The sequence below is a fragment of the Ictalurus furcatus genome, chromosome 6 (assembly GCF_023375685.1).
Source record: "Ictalurus furcatus strain D&B chromosome 6, Billie_1.0, whole genome shotgun sequence".
NCBI lineage: Eukaryota > Metazoa > Chordata > Actinopteri > Siluriformes > Ictaluridae > Ictalurus > Ictalurus furcatus.
The window spans coordinates 10,787,599-10,806,253 of NC_071260.1; the positions used below are offsets into that span (position 1 = coordinate 10,787,599).

The 18,655-nt window shown below is 41.2% G+C and overlaps 2 protein-coding genes across 7 annotated transcripts in view; one reads left to right on the top strand and one right to left on the bottom strand.

Annotated features, from left to right (window-relative positions):
- The window catches only part of gtdc1 (glycosyltransferase-like domain containing 1), a 59,570-nt gene extending 55,472 nt beyond the window's left edge, over positions 1-4,098 (top strand). For 4 of the 5 annotated variants that reach the window (XM_053626501.1, XM_053626499.1, XM_053626498.1 and 1 more), the window contains one exon: positions 18-2,694. In XM_053626501.1, the coding sequence (XP_053482476.1) occupies positions 18-101 (84 nt within the window). In that variant the 3' untranslated portion in view covers positions 102-2,694. Of the gene's footprint in view, positions 1-17; positions 2,695-3,820 lie in introns of those variants that run through there. The other variant, XM_053626503.1, reaches the window with a different exon arrangement.
- Positions 4,099-4,384: 286 nt separating this feature from the next.
- Positions 4,385-18,655, bottom strand: part of arhgap15 (Rho GTPase activating protein 15) — a 48,520-nt gene continuing 34,249 nt past the window's right edge. Inside the window, exons 12-13 of one of the 2 annotated variants that reach the window (XM_053626496.1) lie at positions 13,061-13,166; positions 4,385-7,441 (exon numbers count right to left, since the gene is read on the bottom strand). In XM_053626496.1, coding sequence (XP_053482471.1) covers positions 7,258-7,441; positions 13,061-13,166 — 290 coding nt within the window. In that variant the 3' untranslated portion in view covers positions 4,385-7,257. The remainder of the gene's footprint in view (positions 7,442-13,060; positions 13,167-18,655) is intronic. The other variant, XM_053626497.1, reaches the window with a different exon arrangement.

Sequence of the window (18,655 nt, forward strand, 5' to 3'; positions counted from 1 at the left end):
CCATACCTCTGTTTTAGGTGAACACGAAAAGGTTTTCCTGGGACGCTTTGGGACAGGAGTACAGATCTCTGTTGACGACAGGTTCCAGCAACACGTCATGAGAGATGTGCACATACGAACCTCAATCAGGATTGACACGTAATGGGAAAAGACCATTTTAGCAGCACTTTATCAGTAGCATCCCATATCACGGAGTTTTTTTAAAGCACGTCTTTTTTAAATCGCTTAAAGCTCTCCATTTTCAAGAGTCTACTTTTTTTTTTTTTTTTTTTTTTAAACTATTATTAAAATTCATAACTTGAAACTCATCCATAATGCGGTCATCATGAGTGATTGATTAATGCGACACTTAACAGGTAAGTAGTATATTATAAATGGCAAATACATAAAGTACAAAAGGAGTACAAGAATAAGCAGTCAGAATCCCCCAAACATGTCCTACAGGCAACTAAAATAAAGCATTACTCATGACTCTCATAACAGACACAGCCACAAACCTGCCTCTGCCTCACCACCTCTCCAGTAAAACAACATCCACAGCACAAGGACCTCAACGCTGAGTTCTTTTACATGCATAGTTTTAAGGGAGAGGAGAAAAAAAACAAGAAGTAAAAAATAAACAACCTAGAAACCTGCGACCGCCGTCCATGTTTTCCGCTTAGGCGGTGCCACCTCACATTTCGGTTCAGATCCATTTTTATCCTTTTTGTGCCCGAGCAGAGCTGCACGGCTGGAATCTTCGCTTCCCACTCAGGCTGAGTGGCAGCCAAAGTTGTGGTTTGAATCTCTTGTGGGCTGCACCTGGGGTTGCCAGGTTGTGACAGAGTCCCCCAAGGCTCAGAAAAGGTTAATAGGAGGCCTTCGCTGCGCTGTGGTTGTGTCTAAATATATTCATAGTGTTTGCGTTTGGAAATGAACCGACGTATAATTAAGGGGGCCCAAGAACTAGGTATTTATAAGTAGTCAAGAAATGTAAAGAGGAAGATGAAATAACATATTTCCCTATAAGTGTGTTTGCATGTCAACCGCACGTGAGTGCTTGGACCCTTTGGTCGCTACCCCCTTTTAATCTGCGATGCTGAAATCGTTTAAGTTGGTCATTGGGGGAAAAATTATAACAATAAATCCCTTTTTAAACTGCTACCTCTGCCTTTGTGACATGCAGCTAATACAAATGTATTGCTAATTCAGGTGCAGCAGATGTGAGATCGGAATTAAAGGAAGAAATGAAATCAGGTTGTTATATAGCCCCCTTATTTTCTGAGAGCAAAATGAGGCCCATCGTTCTTGCTTTTGGCATAGGACCTGACGCACCTCCGGTTGAAAAATGGTTCCTAATATCTTTTATCAGCATTCCTCATGTGCAACTATGATTTTCTTTCCTCCAGAAGATGCAGAGAGGTTAGCCGCTTGATGGATGTGTTATTTCAGGGACATTCCCACTCATGGATTCGTGTACAGTGGTCTCAGTCTCATAATCAAGCATGTGCAAAGATCCTAGTACAAAAGAATCTTTAAGGGAGATAATGTGATTTCTCACATTTCGGTTTGGCGAAAGCCAACACCATGTCTTGCCGTGGTATGTTAGGCTCCAAAAACGGATTGCTTTGACCCCTGAGTGCCATGACAGATCCGTTGTCGTTTGAGGATCCTCTCCTGCAGCGTCAGACGAGTCTGGCCAACCTGAGGTCAGGACCTAATGACGCCGTAAAGCTTATACCACTGCTGTTTCGGCACTTACAAAATGTCACCCCACATATAAAAACTTAATAGCAACCTCTGTAAAATGCAGTAGGCATTAAGCCCTTTTTTCACTGGCTGTTTTAATCCATGTTCCTGCTTCTCACTGACTGTATCGGAGGAACCGAAGTGACACAAACAGACCAAAACTCAAAGCCTGGTTGCGTGAAATGGCCTTATATTTTCAAGTCATTCTTGAAGGCTTTTGAAATGAATGGACTTATAAATGTTAGGCAAACATTAAAACTCGATTAGGATTTGATAGAAGAAAGGCCCGGTGGAGTGGGACTTTACTAACATTAAAAAAAAAAAACCTCTAGTATTGCAGTTTCCTGATTGGCTGTCAATCCAGTAGTCCATCAGATCTGGCAGTTAAGTGTAATTGTGTAGTAACACTTCAAATTCTGATATGCCAAAAACACAGGACAAATTAACACAGGTGGCAGAAACGAAGACTTGTCAAGTCCTGCGATAACTGCCTTTCCACCCACTACTGTACACTGAGCGTCTGGCAGTTTAATCCCTCACCCACCTCACAGATTCTCAGTCTTAACAGAAGATTTGCGGCTGCTGGTTAGAAATGTGTTTATCTCGGACATACCCTTTCACTTTTTCGCAGGACACTGGATAAAGGGTTTTAATTTGGACATTTCTCTAGCTGTGCTTTCTGTGGTCTCTAATAAAGTTGACTACAATATAAAAATTGCAACAGCTGCCCCAAGTTACACGGAAAGGTGTTGATTGTTGTTGGGAGGAGGTTTGGGGGTGTTTTTTTTTTTTTTAAATGGATTATCAACGCGAAACAGTGGCATTAATTTCACGCCCCAGCAGTGATCCTGCTTCTGTTTGGCTGTTGTTCTAAAACCTGAAAGGGAAAATTAAAGAATGAAATACTTTAAGCAATGAATACCTTTAGTGTGTGTGTGTGTGTGTGTGTGTGTGTGTGTGTGTGTGTGTGGTGGGGGGAAAAAAAAAAAAGAAATGTTCCTCTGAAATAAAAGAGTATCGAGGCTAGATTGTGCATGAAATGGGAATTTTGATTAGCAGCAATTTTGGTTTCCTAAACACAGCCTTCGTATTTTGTCGGCCTTTAGTTCTCGGGCAAATCAAACGGCCAGATTGTTAGTTTAAGTTTTACTACATGTAAAATCGACTTTATTAGGAATGCCACGCTAATACTAGTTAGGACCCCCTTTGCTTTCCGAACAAGCTTATTTTTCTTGGTGACATGGATTCCACAAGGTGTTGAGATTCTGGTCCATGTTGATATACTTGCATCGCATAATTGATGCAGATTTGTCAGCTGCACGTTCATGCTGTGAATCTCCCATCCCACCACGTCCCAAAGGTGCTCTATTGGGCTCAGATTTGGTGACTTGGTCATCGATATATTCGTGGAACCAGTTTGAGACAACACCAGCCTGAACGTTGACACCAAATTCAGACCCTTACCATGTTGAAACAGAAATTGAGTTTCCCCAGACCAGGTGACGGGGATCTTTAGCTGTCCAGTTTCGATGAGCTCGTGCCCACTGTAGCCTCAGATTCCTGTTCTTGGCTGACAGGAGTGGAACCTGATGGGCTTATTTACCTCAAGGTTCTGCGTGTTGTATCTTCTGAGTTGCTTTTCTGCTCACCGCATTTGTAAAGAATGGTTATTTGGGTTCCCGTAGACTTCCTGTCAGCTCAGACATGTCTGGCCGTTCTACTCTGACCTCTCTCTCCTCACCGAGGCGTTTCTTCCCTCGAAACTGATGCGTAGTGGATTTTCTTCTTCTTCTTCTTCTTCTTCTTCTTTTATTGCATAAGATGGCCTTATTTTTTTATGGCCATCATTTTTGAAAGCATTTGAAATTAATTAGTGGAACTTTAAATTCAAGGGAAACATTAAAACTCAATTAGGATTTGATAAAAGAATGTTAGATTTGGTGGTTAAGTGTAATTATGTAGTAACCCTAAAAATTCTTATATGGAAAAATAGAGATGAAAATGTCACACAGGTGGCAGTAACCAGACTTGTGAAGTTCAATGACAACTGTCTGTCCACCCACTACAACTACTCCCACTTCTGTCTGTGCAGACTGGTGTAGGTGAAAATCCCAGGAGATCAGCAGTTTCTAAAATACTCCAACCAGCCCATCTGGTGCCAACAACCACTGCACAGTCAGAGTCACCGAGATCACATTTTCGTCATGCTTGACGTGAACATGACCTAAAGTTCTGCATGAGTTTGTGCATTATGATGCTGCCACATGTTTGGCTGATTTGGATAAATGCATGAATGAGCATGTTCCTAATAAAGTGGCCAGTGAGTGTGTGTATGTAATATGTAACACACTGACCATTTTTGATCATTCTACAAATCCTTTAATGCATATTCGGTGTACTTATATTAAAGTCTTACAAGTAGTTAAGAACTAATGCTAACCATGCCAGTGTTCCTAATGTAAAAACAAGGCTGAGGCAAAGCGCTGTCCTTGTGTGACACAGTCATATGCTATCAATATGCTGCCATGTTCTCTTGGAACATGCTCCCCCTTTTAATGGGGCCTGGTGGTTAGAACATGGCAGGCAGTTCACAAGGACACAGCATTGTTATGCTTTCATTTACTTTTTTGAGTCTTTTTTTTCAGCCTTACAAAGACACCCATTTCCATGAAGCTCTGCCAAGAGGGATGGGAAAACAAAAGTGTGTGTTGAGTGTGAGGTGGAGGGGCGGGGGTTCTCGAGTGCGCAGTGGTCTCCGGTTAGAACATGAAATCGTTAGACGCGAAGCGCCTTGGCTCGCCTAGGGAAAACACGAAGCCCACAGTCTCCATCTCGTCCTGAAGTCTGCATGGCGTCGACTGGTCTTTCACACGGCCCTGAAGTTTACAGGACACCATGATGTGATCCGTTTTCTTATTGCTTTTGGGTGTGCAAAACTTTATGATGTACTAATTTTTTATTTATTTATTTTTTTCTCCACATGGTGATGCTTATAGGTTCATGATTTGCATTTGCAGGTCAGTATTACTTTTGGCCAGAAATGAGCCATGTCCAGCCAAGACGACGTATAAAAGGTGTATGTAACAGTAGGCCTATGTATGTATATATTTTCTTTTTACAGCTTTCTTTCAACATCATATGGAAAACGTATATTCTGAAAGACAGATTTGCATGTTTATTAAAGCTCCTGTTGAGGTGTATTACATTTGCCCAAAGAAACATTTTCAGAAGAGAGAAGAAAAATAAACTTGTAGTCAGCCAGTATAGTGTAACTGAGCGGTATGGACTAATATTCCGTATGCACACGTGAGAGAAACCAGAATATCCTGCAGAATGCATATGGGATCAGCAGGAGCACTATGCTCCATTATGTTTAGATAGAATCGATTCATGTTCTTTGACTGAAACCCACAAGGCGTCACCAAATCTCAGCTCCTCTACACATAGCAGCACATCCAGCCTTGTTTTTGTTTTATTTGTGGTGAGCGACATGTAGCAGTGGATGTCCCAGTGGCCTGACCCTGCTCATTCCAGATCTGGAGATAACTGGCACTGCCAGGATGGTCGCACTCCAAGCATCCAGATGCATTTCTCCCTCTTTTGTGAAACTTGCAAGCTCGCGTGTCTGGTTTGTGTCGCCCATCCCCCTTGCTCTCCAATCCCCTTCATCGCTGCTTGACTCGATGCCAAAAAAATGAAGTGTCTGATTTAGAGCGCTGGCTCTCCACGTAATTACAGACTCCGTCTTATCTCTGGGACGGAATAAAAAACACATTCATGCAGCGCTTCTCAGCGTTGGCTTGCGGAGAGTGAATAAAAAGACACCGCTGTTGGGGAAATTGGAGAGAACTTTTGGCAGTTTGAATAGAAACTGATGTGATTGTGGCCATCGCATATTCGCTGTGGCAGTTCTGAAGATCCCTAGAACTATTTTCACAACAGTGTGCCGACTCGAAGGATGCATATAACTGGCTGAATAGCTGGTGAGGTTTCAACTTGGTTGACCAATATATGATTTCCAAACTCCAGCAAAAAAACATGTAATCCAAAATGTTAAGGGAAAAAAAAAAAAAAAAAAAGAAATGATGCATGTAATCGGTATATAAAATGTTTCTAGCTTTCATTGTTTAGTTTGAACCTAAAGAAATATACAGCCGGCACTGCATGTAAACATAATTAAAAAGACAAGGGGAAAAAGATCACTTTTTATTTACAAGAGTACACACGTCTTTATGACACAGTGATGATTTAAAAAAAAAAAAAAAAAGGGCCATAAAGAATCCATTTTCTTCCTTACACGTCAAAAAATCAAAACTGATCAGGAAATCATAACATGACAAATCAGATTGACCTTTAAGTGACCAAACAAAACAGTTTTGAGCTTCCTAAATGTACATTTATCCATTCAGGATGCTAATTATTATTAGCATACCCCCATCCCCCCCACACCCTTAACACACACACACAATTTTCTCTCCCATTTGGTCAACTCTCCCCTATCACATGATAACTACCAAGCAGGGAGAATGGGGAAAACACTTGGTTCCTCCAGGACATGTGAAGCCAACGTCTGCATCACAGGGCAGCGTAACCCACTCTTCAGAATGAGCTATCTGTCCTCTTCTGCATGCAAGAACTCTCAGATGCCTACGATTTGCTTGTGTCTTTATGACTGACAAGGGAGAGACAGTGTGCCATCCCTCCCACCCAGAGAGCGCAGCTAATTTTGCTCTCTTGACACGGCCATGGAAGGTTGTGGCATCACCAACGCAGAACCTCTAGCGGTTGACCTGCGATTAAAGAAAATGACAATGTTCTGCTTACATCATCAATCAACGTGCTCCGGACTTGTTCCGAAAGAAAAATAACCGTGAACACAAATAAGCTCTTTGTATAATAGTAGAAATGTTAGAGAAAACACACACAAATAATAATACTAATATTTTTTCCCTGTCTGTTAGCATGTATGCTAGCTATACAAGTCACCGTTCATAGGACCAGGCATTTAGAATGGTAAAGATATATTAATTAATGTGATTCATTTATATTTGCATTTGTAGCTATCCTGTGAATTTTTACATAAACTTACACCATACATCTAATGGCGACTTTTAGACAAGTGTCGTAGCACAGAGATTTCAATTTAAAAAAAAAAAAAAAAAAAAAGAAAACGTTTCTGACCCTGCCAGAACTTTGGCTCTTTTTTGTTCACAATGGTACTAAATTGTCTGGACGTGAGCGCGTGACATTATATCTTTTTAAGAACACTGTTCTCAACTCACATCCACAGAATTCTTTTACATTGTACGATTTTCGTACGAGACGATAAAATCAATTCAAAAATCGCACAAAGTAAACACGGTAAACAAGACCAGAATATGAAGTGCAACAAAAGGAGATGCATTTACTCAGAGAGCAAAGTCCTGTACGTTCCTGTTATGTTTACTTTGTTGTCTCCTTTTTACGGATTACAAATGTGCATGTTGGTCCTATCATAAAATCATGCCTCCTTTTATATTTAAGCACTTGTTACTTGGACTCTGGTCCAAAAATCTCCACACATTCAATGAGCATGAATTCTACTATCTGGTTCTGGTACAGCATGTTGAGAGCCATGTTCCCCGCATCCAGCTCAGGCCACATCAGAGTCGGTCCAAAAACAATGCTGATGCCTTGGCTCGACATGAGGTTTTGCCGTGACTTGGTCAAAACTCTGCAAAGAGAAACGGATAAGTGTTACGTTAAAGAATGCGACAGAATATTTCATGAATATATTAGTACCGAGGTTGTACCAAGCTGTAATTGGTCTCACCATACATTTGCTAATGTGCTGTATAGACTATTGTAAAATGGACAAAGTTTACCTGAGGACACAGGTATATACGCAGACTTTATGTATGAGCCCTGAGAGCTGAGGTTTGGCTGGAACACACAAACAATTGCTACTGGGGTACCAGAGGGCTCTTAGGACGAATCAGGACAGAGCCTTGGAGCTCTGTAACGGGATGAGTCCTGGAAAAAGAGGGTGGGACTGTGGCTGAAGGCTATACTCCAAGTTGTCAATGGGATTATGACTAAGAGCTCTGAGGTGGACTGGAGGCTTTAACATTCCGAAGAAGAAAAAAAAAAAGTGTCTTGTGGCTTTTCAGTGGCAAAAATGTTTTGCGCTCTCTACGGTTGCATGTAGCTCGGATGATACTGTAAGAAACAAACTGTCCATAAAAGTGATACATATTTCCACAGATTCACTCATCAATTGTCAATTGATGTTCTGCAAATAATGAGAGAGACGAGTAATGATATGGCTGTTCATGACCTGTTTTGGTGTGTGTTCCTGCACTACAGAGACCCATTTAATCTGAGCAACATAACCTAAAAGGGCAGCCCAAGCACTTCCAATAATTCCCCCTTTAATGCGTATAATTAACCTCGGCCATTTCGTTTCCCTTGTACATCATAGCCAGACACTCGTCCTGCCACCAGCATTTTAACCTAATTAGGACAGTGTGATGTAAGGATCTTGGCTGCCATTGCTAATGGCTCGCTAATGATCTTAAAGAGGGAAAGACTTCATTTCCGAAGTGATTTTTTAAAAGCTTTAATATGAAGCTTTTTTTTCCCCTCTATCTTCCTAATCCTGTAGTATTTTTTGTTCTGTAATTATTTCATTATGTTATCCCTGTACCATGATTGTGCGCTACATAATTTTCATTCATTGTAGCTGAATGAAATTAATATGGTGACCGAGCTTTAATTCGTTCGTTACTGTTGGACGAGCAATATAATAGTGTATTGTAACAAAATAACCACACCAGCAGGTATAAGTTGTTTGTTCATCATAAATTTGAAATCAAAAAGGCACCAAGATGTAGGCCACAACAATATGTGCTGCTGAAATATGTGCTTTTGCTCATTTTCTAGTAACATTAGCCATTTATATATGTTAGCTTATAGCAGATTGCCCTCATTAGACTATTTCAGTCGACTGAAGCTTCAAGAGTGAGGACCAGCTTGACCGGGGGTGACTGTGCTGCGCTCGATCGAATCAGACAAATCATAGATACCCCGCATGAAAGGCAACAAGCGCTACTCAAGATGCCAATGGTTATTAATTAGCATCTTGTTTGTGAACAGTACTTGACATGAAATGGAGGACAGCACACAATTGCCCCTGTCCTTCCTCCGCGTAGGAAGCTCTTGCTAATTGGGTCAGCCTCGTTCAGTCCTTAAGGACGAGACGAATAATAAATTAGGGGTGGGATGGGGCGCATGAGAGGAGGAGGCATCACTCCAAGCTTTAAATTATGCCATTAGTAGAATATGGCCTTAACTGAGAACAGACCAGACAGTATCACTGAGTAGACTTGTCTAGCTTATTGTAAATATTACTTCTGGCTTGGGTTCATGATAAATTTGCTTGTTTTGGTCTCTAAAACTAGGTTTTAGACAATCTATGCTTACTGGTCATGTTATAAGAGCCACCATGGCAATGTTGGGTAGGGCCCTCCTTTGCTCACAGAACAACCTCAATTCTCTGTGGTGTTGTTTCCACAAGGTGTTGGAACGTTTCCTTTGAGATTCTGTTCCATGTCGATATCATTGCATCGAATAATTTCTGCAGATTTCTCAGCTGCACGTTCATACTCTTCTGGATTCAGATCTGGTGACTGGGGAGGCCATTGAACTCATTGTTATATTCGCATTTAGAGACAGCTTTTGCTTTGTGACATAGCACATTATTATGCTCGGAGTAGCAAGGTAACCTGTGGTCATAAAGGAATGCACGTGGTCAACAGCAATACTCGGATAGGCCGAGGCATCCGAACTATGCTCGGTTGGTATTAAGGGGCCCAATGTGTGCCAAGAAAACATTCCCCACACCATTACACCACCACCACCAGTCTGAATTTTTTTGACACAAGGCAGGTTGTGTCAATGGATTCATTCATTCTGACCCTACCATCTGACCATGTGGCTCAGCGGAAATCGAGATTCATCAGACCAGGTGACGTTTTTCCAATCTTCAGCTGTCCAATTTCGAGTCTGGTGTGGATCAAGGTGTTGTGCATTCTGAGATGCTTTTCAGCACAACACAACTGCAAAGAGTGGATTTTGGAGTTACCAAAGCCTTCCTGTCAGCTCGAACTAGTCTGGCCATTGTCCTCTGACCTCTCTCATCAAGAAGGCTTTTAAGCAGTTTCTGAAAGTTCAACTAGCCCATCTGGTAGCAACAACCATGCCATGATCAAAGTCACTGAGATCACGTTTTTCCCCCTCTTTCTAATGTTTGATGTGAACAATATCTGAAGCTCTTGCCCTGTGTCTGCGTGTTGTACAGGTGCTCCTAATAAAGTGTCCGGTGAGTGTGTATCCCATTTCTTTTCCTTCTACACACACGATGGACTGAATTTCATCTATACGTCTATGTCTTTGTAAGCACAGGCGATCCTTAAAAAAGCTTTTTATTCTTTGTTTCGGAATGAATGCAAGCATAAATCTCAAGATTTTGAGCATGATTGTAGTAGAAATCATAGGCTTCTGAAACAAAACACAGGTACATACGAATCAGAAAGTGTCCTATGAGAAATTGACTTTCGACCAGGAAAAATGCATCCACTAACCTGTTGTATGATTTGAGCTCTTGGATTGGGGGACCTGATATATCGCTAGAGCCAAAAGGGCATGTTCCATTGGGAGAGGTTAGCAGCGGGGAGGCTCATCAATCTGAGATGAATCCTCCAACCCTCCTGTTCAGGGTGGTAAATGTGCAGAAGGGTAAAGTGGGATGGAACGAACACCCTATGGGAGATGGAGACTAGCCATATGGCCTAGTGATTTTTTTTTTTTTTGGTAATATTCTTTCTGACTTTCTTTAATATTGTTTCATTCTGCATAGTGTTAAAAGTTAAAAGTGCTATGTAATATGTTTAGCATCCAGCATCAAAATGTGTATCTTTCTCTCTTCTGGAGAAGCTGTGAAGTCTGTTTGTTGCAAACAAGGATGTATCATCACATGTATCCTCTAACAAATGTTGTTATTTTTCTGGGCTATTCATTTGCTAACAACATTCCTTTTCCATTTGAGACATCAAACCCAGATGAGAGACCAACTTTCTTTCTTTTTTTTTTTTTTTTTTTAGTTTTCCTGATCAGCTCGCTCTGCCCACAAAGGTCGATCCAGGTTTCTCCGGCACAAAAAGGAACCTTGAATTACCAACAAAAATGCCCAAACCTACCATCTTTTAAATCACTTGCAGCAAATGGGAAATATGAGTGGCGGTGACAAAAACACCCACAAGAAGAGACGTAAATAGCATGGCTGAGCGAATGCAAGCTTGAGAGAGCCGGTTGCCTTGACCACATCATCACAATGCGAATACACAACTGCTTTATTGAACACAGGCCCCAACGGGCCAGAGGAAAACGGGAACATTGGTTCCACACGGGCATACCACACGCCCACAACAAAGGGCCCTCAACTTCATAAGGCTCTCCACCACTCCTCGAACGAGCCGAGCCAAGGAGAGAATGTAGCCCACAACACAGGCATAGCTGCAAGGGATTCTGGGTCACACTTAGCTGCTGCATACCTGTTTTGCTAAAGAAATACTTTCTCAAAAGTCCAGTGTGTTAAACAATGAAGGAAAGAGACATGATGGGAAGCCGTTTGGCTCGGTTCTAACTTGTTCCTGTTGGCTTTAAATGAGTATTAGAGGTTTTTGGTTACAGCAGACTTGAAACCGTGCTCAAATGACTATTACTTTGATTGGAGTTTCCAGATTTATAGATTGAGAAGGTTGTTTTTGTTTGCGTGTTTGCAATCGCAGCCAAACCATTTAGCATTTAAGGCTTTACAAATGAAGGGAAATTTTTGCATCTTTATTGACAGTTAGACTTGGAACGGTGACATGCCAACCAAATAACTACAATGAAAACATCCATTCAGACTTCATTTGCAACTAAAAGTTTCCAAACAAGATTCAAATGTTACTTATTCACCCAAATGAATCATTCATTTAGCACTAGTATTTCCCTAGAGCTTCTTCTGAATAAGCACGCGCTGTTTAGATTTAATATTATTGTGCGCTTAATGGCCGTTGGATTATCTGTCCTGAGATTACAAAGAAAAAAAAAAAAAGCCAAGCGATTGTTCTACTTAATACTGTTTAGGTACACGTTCCTTGCTCTTACACAACTCTCAAAAGAGCGAGAGGTGAGGGGGAGGAACAGTAAAAGAATAAAACTCCCAACGTGAGTGCTATGTATGAACCACATCAGTTGCTCTGGGTGTGGACCCACATTGCATAAAGGCCCAACATTCCCCATGTACACTAATACTACTAGAGTTGCCTGGTTGTATAGCGCTAAGGGGAAAGGGAAAGGACAGACTCGGTGGCACTGCAGGGATTTTCAGAACCACCACAAGTCCCACTTTAACAGCAAGTCAGTCAGCAAAATAAAAGTTCGACGGCTTAAGGTCTCTTTTTTAAAGAATTAATGGCTTTATGTATGCGCCTCGTGTATGACTGCAGTAATTTGGAATGTAAATTGCATTATGCTAATAGTCTTTTTGGACCGTTCATTAACACGTGAAATTTGGCTGCAAATACGGTGACTAACTGGACATGCCTTGTGCTACGATCGTGCAGATCACGGGACAAATCTATTTTCATATTAGACTGCCTCATCCGTCTGTCGTGTTATTCTGAGGCTCAGTATGCTCATTAATATGCATTTTTGGGTGAAGACAGCAATAATAATAGGCAAGTACAATTCCGTAGTTGTGGAATTCTTTTTCATAATGATGTAGCCAGTTGTGACAGGGGCGCTAAAGTAAAAAAATTCAAAATAAATCATCACCCCTCACCTCACCTGCTCAACCTGACATATGCAACCCAACAAACTTTATCACTAGAGCCAAAAGGGCATGTTCCATTGGGAGAGGTTGGAGGCGGGGGGAGGATCATCAATCTGATCCGAGTCCTCTAGCCCTCCTGTGCAGGGTGGTAAATGTGCAGAAGGGTAAAGTGGGATGGAACACCCCTTCTGGGAGATGGAGACTAGCCATATGGCCTAGTCATTGTGCCAGCTATGTTAGCATGGACAGAGACTCGAGCGCTCCAGTTTGCATTTTTCTGGGCTTCTTCCTTCCTGGGGTATATAACCACACACCAAACTGGAGAGTTTGTCTAATCACGCTCATATCTAACATCGGTTGGTGTTCTGTAATGGAAATGGACTGAGATTATATTCGAACCTGGTACGAGATTTCACATTGGAAAGGACCTGATTGAATTGAAAGGTTTAACAATGGCTTTGCTGTTTGACCAACCTCTGCAGGTGATGGAATAGCACTTTCATGGTGTTATGGTTGGGTTTAGGGAGTTGATGGACAAGCTTCTTCAGCCCCGCCACCTTCTGCTTTTGCTCCTTAGTTTCTGTTGAGAGAAAAAGAATAAATAAATAAGATGATACAGTATTCACTAGGGCTGGGTAATATGATGATATAGTATTGCTATTGTAATAAATTGTTACAATACACCTTTATGAGATTTAAGTATTTTGATAGCTTTTTCTATCGTATTCAACTGCACAATGTATTTTTATTTATTATTAAAAGTTTATTCTAATTATTAGTATTAGAATGAATTGCAACACTATTATTTTGCTGGCAGTTGAATAACAAACATACAAATCTCGATACATATTATGTATTGTAGAAATGCCTTCCAATTCAATTCGGTTTTATTTGTATAGCGCGTTTAACAATGGACATTGTCGCAACGCAGCTTTACAGAAACGTATAAACACAGGATACAGATTTTAAGTGTGTGAATTTATCCCTATTGAGCACGCCGGTGGCGAGGAAAAACTCCCTAAGATGATATGAGGAAGAAACCTTGAGAGGAACCAGACTCAGAAGGGAACCCGTCCTCGTCTGGGTAAAATATCATGATATGATCACCCACCACTAGTATTAACCCCAATTACAATCGCAGCATCCCATCAGAACATTAAGTTTCTCAACGTACTCAAATTTATTTAAACCTGCTCACTTGGTAAATTTTCCCAGCGCACTCCAAAATTAATTTGTGAATAATGTATAACTTTTTTTTTTTTAATCTTGCTATGCCATCATTAACTTTGGATCAACTTGTAAGAAATCTTTCATATCAGTTATTAATCAACATGAAATACTGATTATTATAGTCTTTCAGCCTGGTGCTCACTCATAGAGCTGTTCATTGATGCTGTAGTGGTTAGTTAATGGCTCTTAGGGCCTGTGGTCCTTTAAAAGCCCTCGCAATGTAACCCTAGCCTTAAATGTTCACCTTTTGACCCTCCTACCCTGACCCTGGCATGTCAGATGGCTGGTAGCCTCATGAAACTCTACCGACAAGCCAACCTGCATGCTGTCTTGAACGCACGACAGCCCTGTTGACCTGTAGAGGGTTTTTTTTTTTTTAAATTTCCAGACAATCATATGTCTGGCTGCTTTTCTGTACAGTGTTTATTGAATCATTGGAAATGATTTAAAAAGGTGGATGTAAATTAATCAGCAGTCGCACAGGAGATGTGTTGAACTCTAGGATCAATAACTGTACATGTGTGTAATAATATCTCCTATCACTCCAGCATCCGTTTCGAGAGCAGGCCATCTGATCGCTAAGCAGATGTTTGGGAACAGCTTTTGCTTGCTGAGGAGCACCACCTGTGTGCGTATGTGTGTGTGTGTATGTGTGTGTACACAGACATGCTGAGCCACTTATGGGCAGGTCAGATGCCTGCGCCACATTAGCTGTTTTCCAGCTTAAGACCTTTTCTGCAGCAAGGGTTTATACACACAGACTGACACGAATTAAAGAGCTCCACAGTTAGAAAGTGATGTGACTACATGTATATTGACGTGCATTTTTTTTAAAAATATCAATTTGTCACCGTAGTGCGGCTGTAATAAATCACAGGTTTATGCTAATGCGCTCGTTCTAATACGCTATCGTTTCTATAGTAGCGGCTCATTCCCAGTGACTTCCATAGCGGCCGGTCCGCATAGACTAAGACTAATCGTGAACATTTTAAAAAAAGAAAATCTGTTGTTTAAAAAAGATGATGTTTCTATAACGTTTAAGGAAGGAGTCTCCAGTGTCAACGCTTTGTCGGTAAGTTCCGTCGCGTCTGGCTTGCTCGTTAGGGTTGAATTTATCATTTTATTTTCTATTTATATGCGGATTTCTGTAAAGCTGCGTTGTGACAACGCGCATCGTTAAAAGCACTATATAAATAATAACGAAATCGATTGAATTACGTTTTCAACCACGGCAAATATTTTATCTTTGTAAAATAACCAGCTGCATTTTTTATTTTTTTTTTGCCACATCAATAGAACGAAAAAAGAGGGACTAGTGAGGGAACGCCAGTTTAAAGCTGCTGTATCGTAAGTAATAACAAGAACTAACTTGTTTTGTCAATGTTCCACAATGTTAAATAAACGGGTAAAGTGTACTGTATAATGCAGCCTTCTTTAATACATTTGAATAAATGTCATGTCCAATTATTGTGATACTAGACATATAAAACACTTTGAGACGTGCCGTTATTGGAAAATAATCAACGTAAGCGTGGCTTCATGTCATTGATATTTTTCAGCAAAACCTCATTGTGTTATGTTGTAATTACTAATAATAGTGATTCATCCCATTATAAGGCATGATCTATTTAGAGTTTCTTTAGATGGACAGTATGTACATATATAATTTTATTCTTCCTGCTTGTGTAATGGAAAAGAGTTGGCAGTAATCATGCCCCTGGTCTACTGTACTGCCCGGGATGCCCCCTGGGCACTAATGGAGCAGATGTCTGCATGTATTCACCGTGCTGGCACGGCCCTGGCTAGCAGATGCCCTTGTCAGATGCCAGGTTTTCCAATTAAGCACAGACAGGGAACAAGTTCTAGAACTGAGAGAGTGGCTATGACCCACTGCTATAAGTGCCAATAGTGCAGTGTTTAGGTACCAACATAATGATGCGGCACACAAGCAGGCTTTGATTAGAAGGAGAAAAAAAAACAACTTTGATTAGTAAAGTGTTGAGAGAGATGGGAGTGGCTGTTTATCATCATAATCCCCATAAGATATGTTCTGATTCTTTAAAAAAAAAAAAAAAAAAAGCATTTAGACAAATTTTCTGCCTTTACCCAATCTGTGAAAGCCTCAACACTTATTTGGCTTTGACAACTGCATGGCAGTCGGCCTGTGAAATATTTAATCTAGTCATTATTGCTGGCATTATTGCTGTCATTAATTACTTTGCCTTTGGTGGTGAGCATATTGGAGATGGTCCCTCGTTCTGCGTTGTGGACAGATGGTGCGGACAGTGTCATTAATATATAACAGAGTAAAAATGCCTGTATCTAAATCGGCGTGCACGTATACACCATGCTAATAGTTAGTCCTTACCCACAGTCCTCCCTGGTTGACATCACGGATGTACTATTTGAGCTACAGTTACTTTTTTTGCGCTTGCGCATAATTATTATTTTTTATTGTTTTTGCAGCATTGCCTCATCATGCGACATAAAAATCAGCTTGCATGGACTAAATGCGCTTATGAGGAAAGGCGTATGACAATACGATCTATAAAAGATATATATAATACAATAGCATCCGTGGTTTGTTTGCATTAGCGACGGAAACAACTGTGAAAGTAATCCAGTCACGAACACCGAGACCTACTTTGTTCAAATAAAGCTCGCTTCGGAGTCTACGCTCATCTAGGGGCTTTTGTCTACTGACTTCTATAAGCCCTGTCAAAGCAAATATTAGCACACTGCAAATAGTCCTGCAGGTTATGATTAAGATTTTAAACGTATCCCAATTGAATGCTTTGCTTTATGAATAACAAAGTCTTAGTGGATCAGCCGCTGTAATTTATTAAACATGAAAAACTCCTTGATGAAATATAGAGACTGGGAAGCATTTTATGCGTTTGAAAGTCTTTCTGCACGCCAGCTTTGCATGCCAATGAGTTCACACCAGAGAAATTAGACAACCTTCATAGAAGGCATCGTTTTTTAAGACCGGCCGTAATGAGTGGAAATCTGAATAATTCTACAGCTCATATAGAGAGGTATAGATCACACAGAAACATATTCAGCAGTTGAATGAATGGTGTCTCGTAGGCCATCGGTATTAACTCATCACGCTGCAGTATTTTTGTAGTATCTCTGTTCGGACATGGAACAAAGGGAACTTGGGAGTACAAACACACACACTTTGGTCAGATTCTCTGCGTGTCGACTCGAAGAACAAAACCTCAATTTGTCAGTGAGCACGCATTCACTGGGAACAACAAGGCACGCTTGTGTGCGAGACAGGTGGTGGGACAATGTCGCTAAGACACCAGGCAAGATGAATAATAGATTTGAGCCCATCATGAGCCAAGAACTGCTCGCTTGCCAACCTTTGCACTTCATGCACAGAATGAGGGAATGGAAAATTAGGCCAACTGTCTACCTGAGGAGAGGAAAGTCTAAATCGCGGACCAGGCATGGCGAATTAATAATTACATAAACACGTGTGACGGGGGTGTATTTCCAACATGAGTGGGATGATACAGTGGTAAACAATCGAGCAAAATGGTATTGAGGTCATTGTACCGGGGCGTTCCATAACTGTATTCAGAAAGCTTTGGGATGTAATGAGTAGGTCTATTATAAGCAAAGTTATAGTAGTGCAAGAGCGCAACCACAGCCTGTTCCAATCACAATGCGCTTTTGGGCATCGCTCCTAATTGAACCGACTAGGATCCAACGCGCTCTTCCAAAGACCTTTAGCTAATGCCACCCATTTAAAGGGCAGTCATGAGTAGGAGTGAGCTTGTTTTAATGATGCACTCTGGCCAATGTCATTATGAGAAACATATCCTTGTTCTATTTAATATTGAAAAAAATATTGTGTCTGTAAGAAGATATAAGTGGATCTGGAAGCGGAGAGAAATTAGTTTGAATGACTCGTATGTGATGATAGTCATATGAAAGCAAACATAGTCACATTCTCTCATCAGAGTTTGAGCTGGAATAACGAATCATGTGGAAATGGTATGATTTGAGAGTACTTTCTCCTGACTGTTTATTTGAGTTTGGTGCCTTTCCCTTTACAACTACCGGCTTTCCCATTCCTCCTAAACCCCCCCCCCCCCCCCCCCCCGAAAAAAAAAAAGCTTTTGGTATTAAAGCTCCATTTATCATGAAGTGTGTTGCAGGTTGAGCTAATTATACCTCCTGCTGTGATGAGCCTTATACCATGTTAATTAGTTGACTAAACATTATCTGTAAGTGATCAGGCGCCTCTGCTCATTAAGCGAATGGGAGCGGTTTGCAGTACGTAGGGCTACATGCAGTGCAAGTAAATATTTATTACCAAATAACCACGTCACCTCAGGCTGGTTCTCCAGCCAAAGGCGAGTACCAAGATTGCAATTCTGTAACAGGAGAGAATTAGTCTTTTTAAAGCTGAAGTTTGACGAGCTTGTGCATCATTTGCACACAACAGGAAAGCGTTCAAATCCCGACAATGCTACAGCCATCCACAGCAGGGAGTCCACAGAAGAGAGCAAAATCGGCTCTTGGTGAGAGGGACAGCGTGCTGTCTCCCCTGTCAATCACAGTTACGCTGGCTGTGAGCATCTGTGAGGTTATGTATGCGGAAGAGGGTAGTTAGTGCTTCCCTCTGAGTGTGTTATGCTGCCCTGTGACACAGCATGCGCAGCAGTTCGAAAAGATGTGGCTGGTTGGCTTCATATGTCTCGGTGGAAGCACATGCCTTTACCCACCGTTGTTGGTAGCCTGCATGTGATAGGTGGGTGTGAATTGGCCAGGATGAAAATAGGATGGGGGGAATGCCCTTTTTTCTTTTTTCTTTATTTGTTG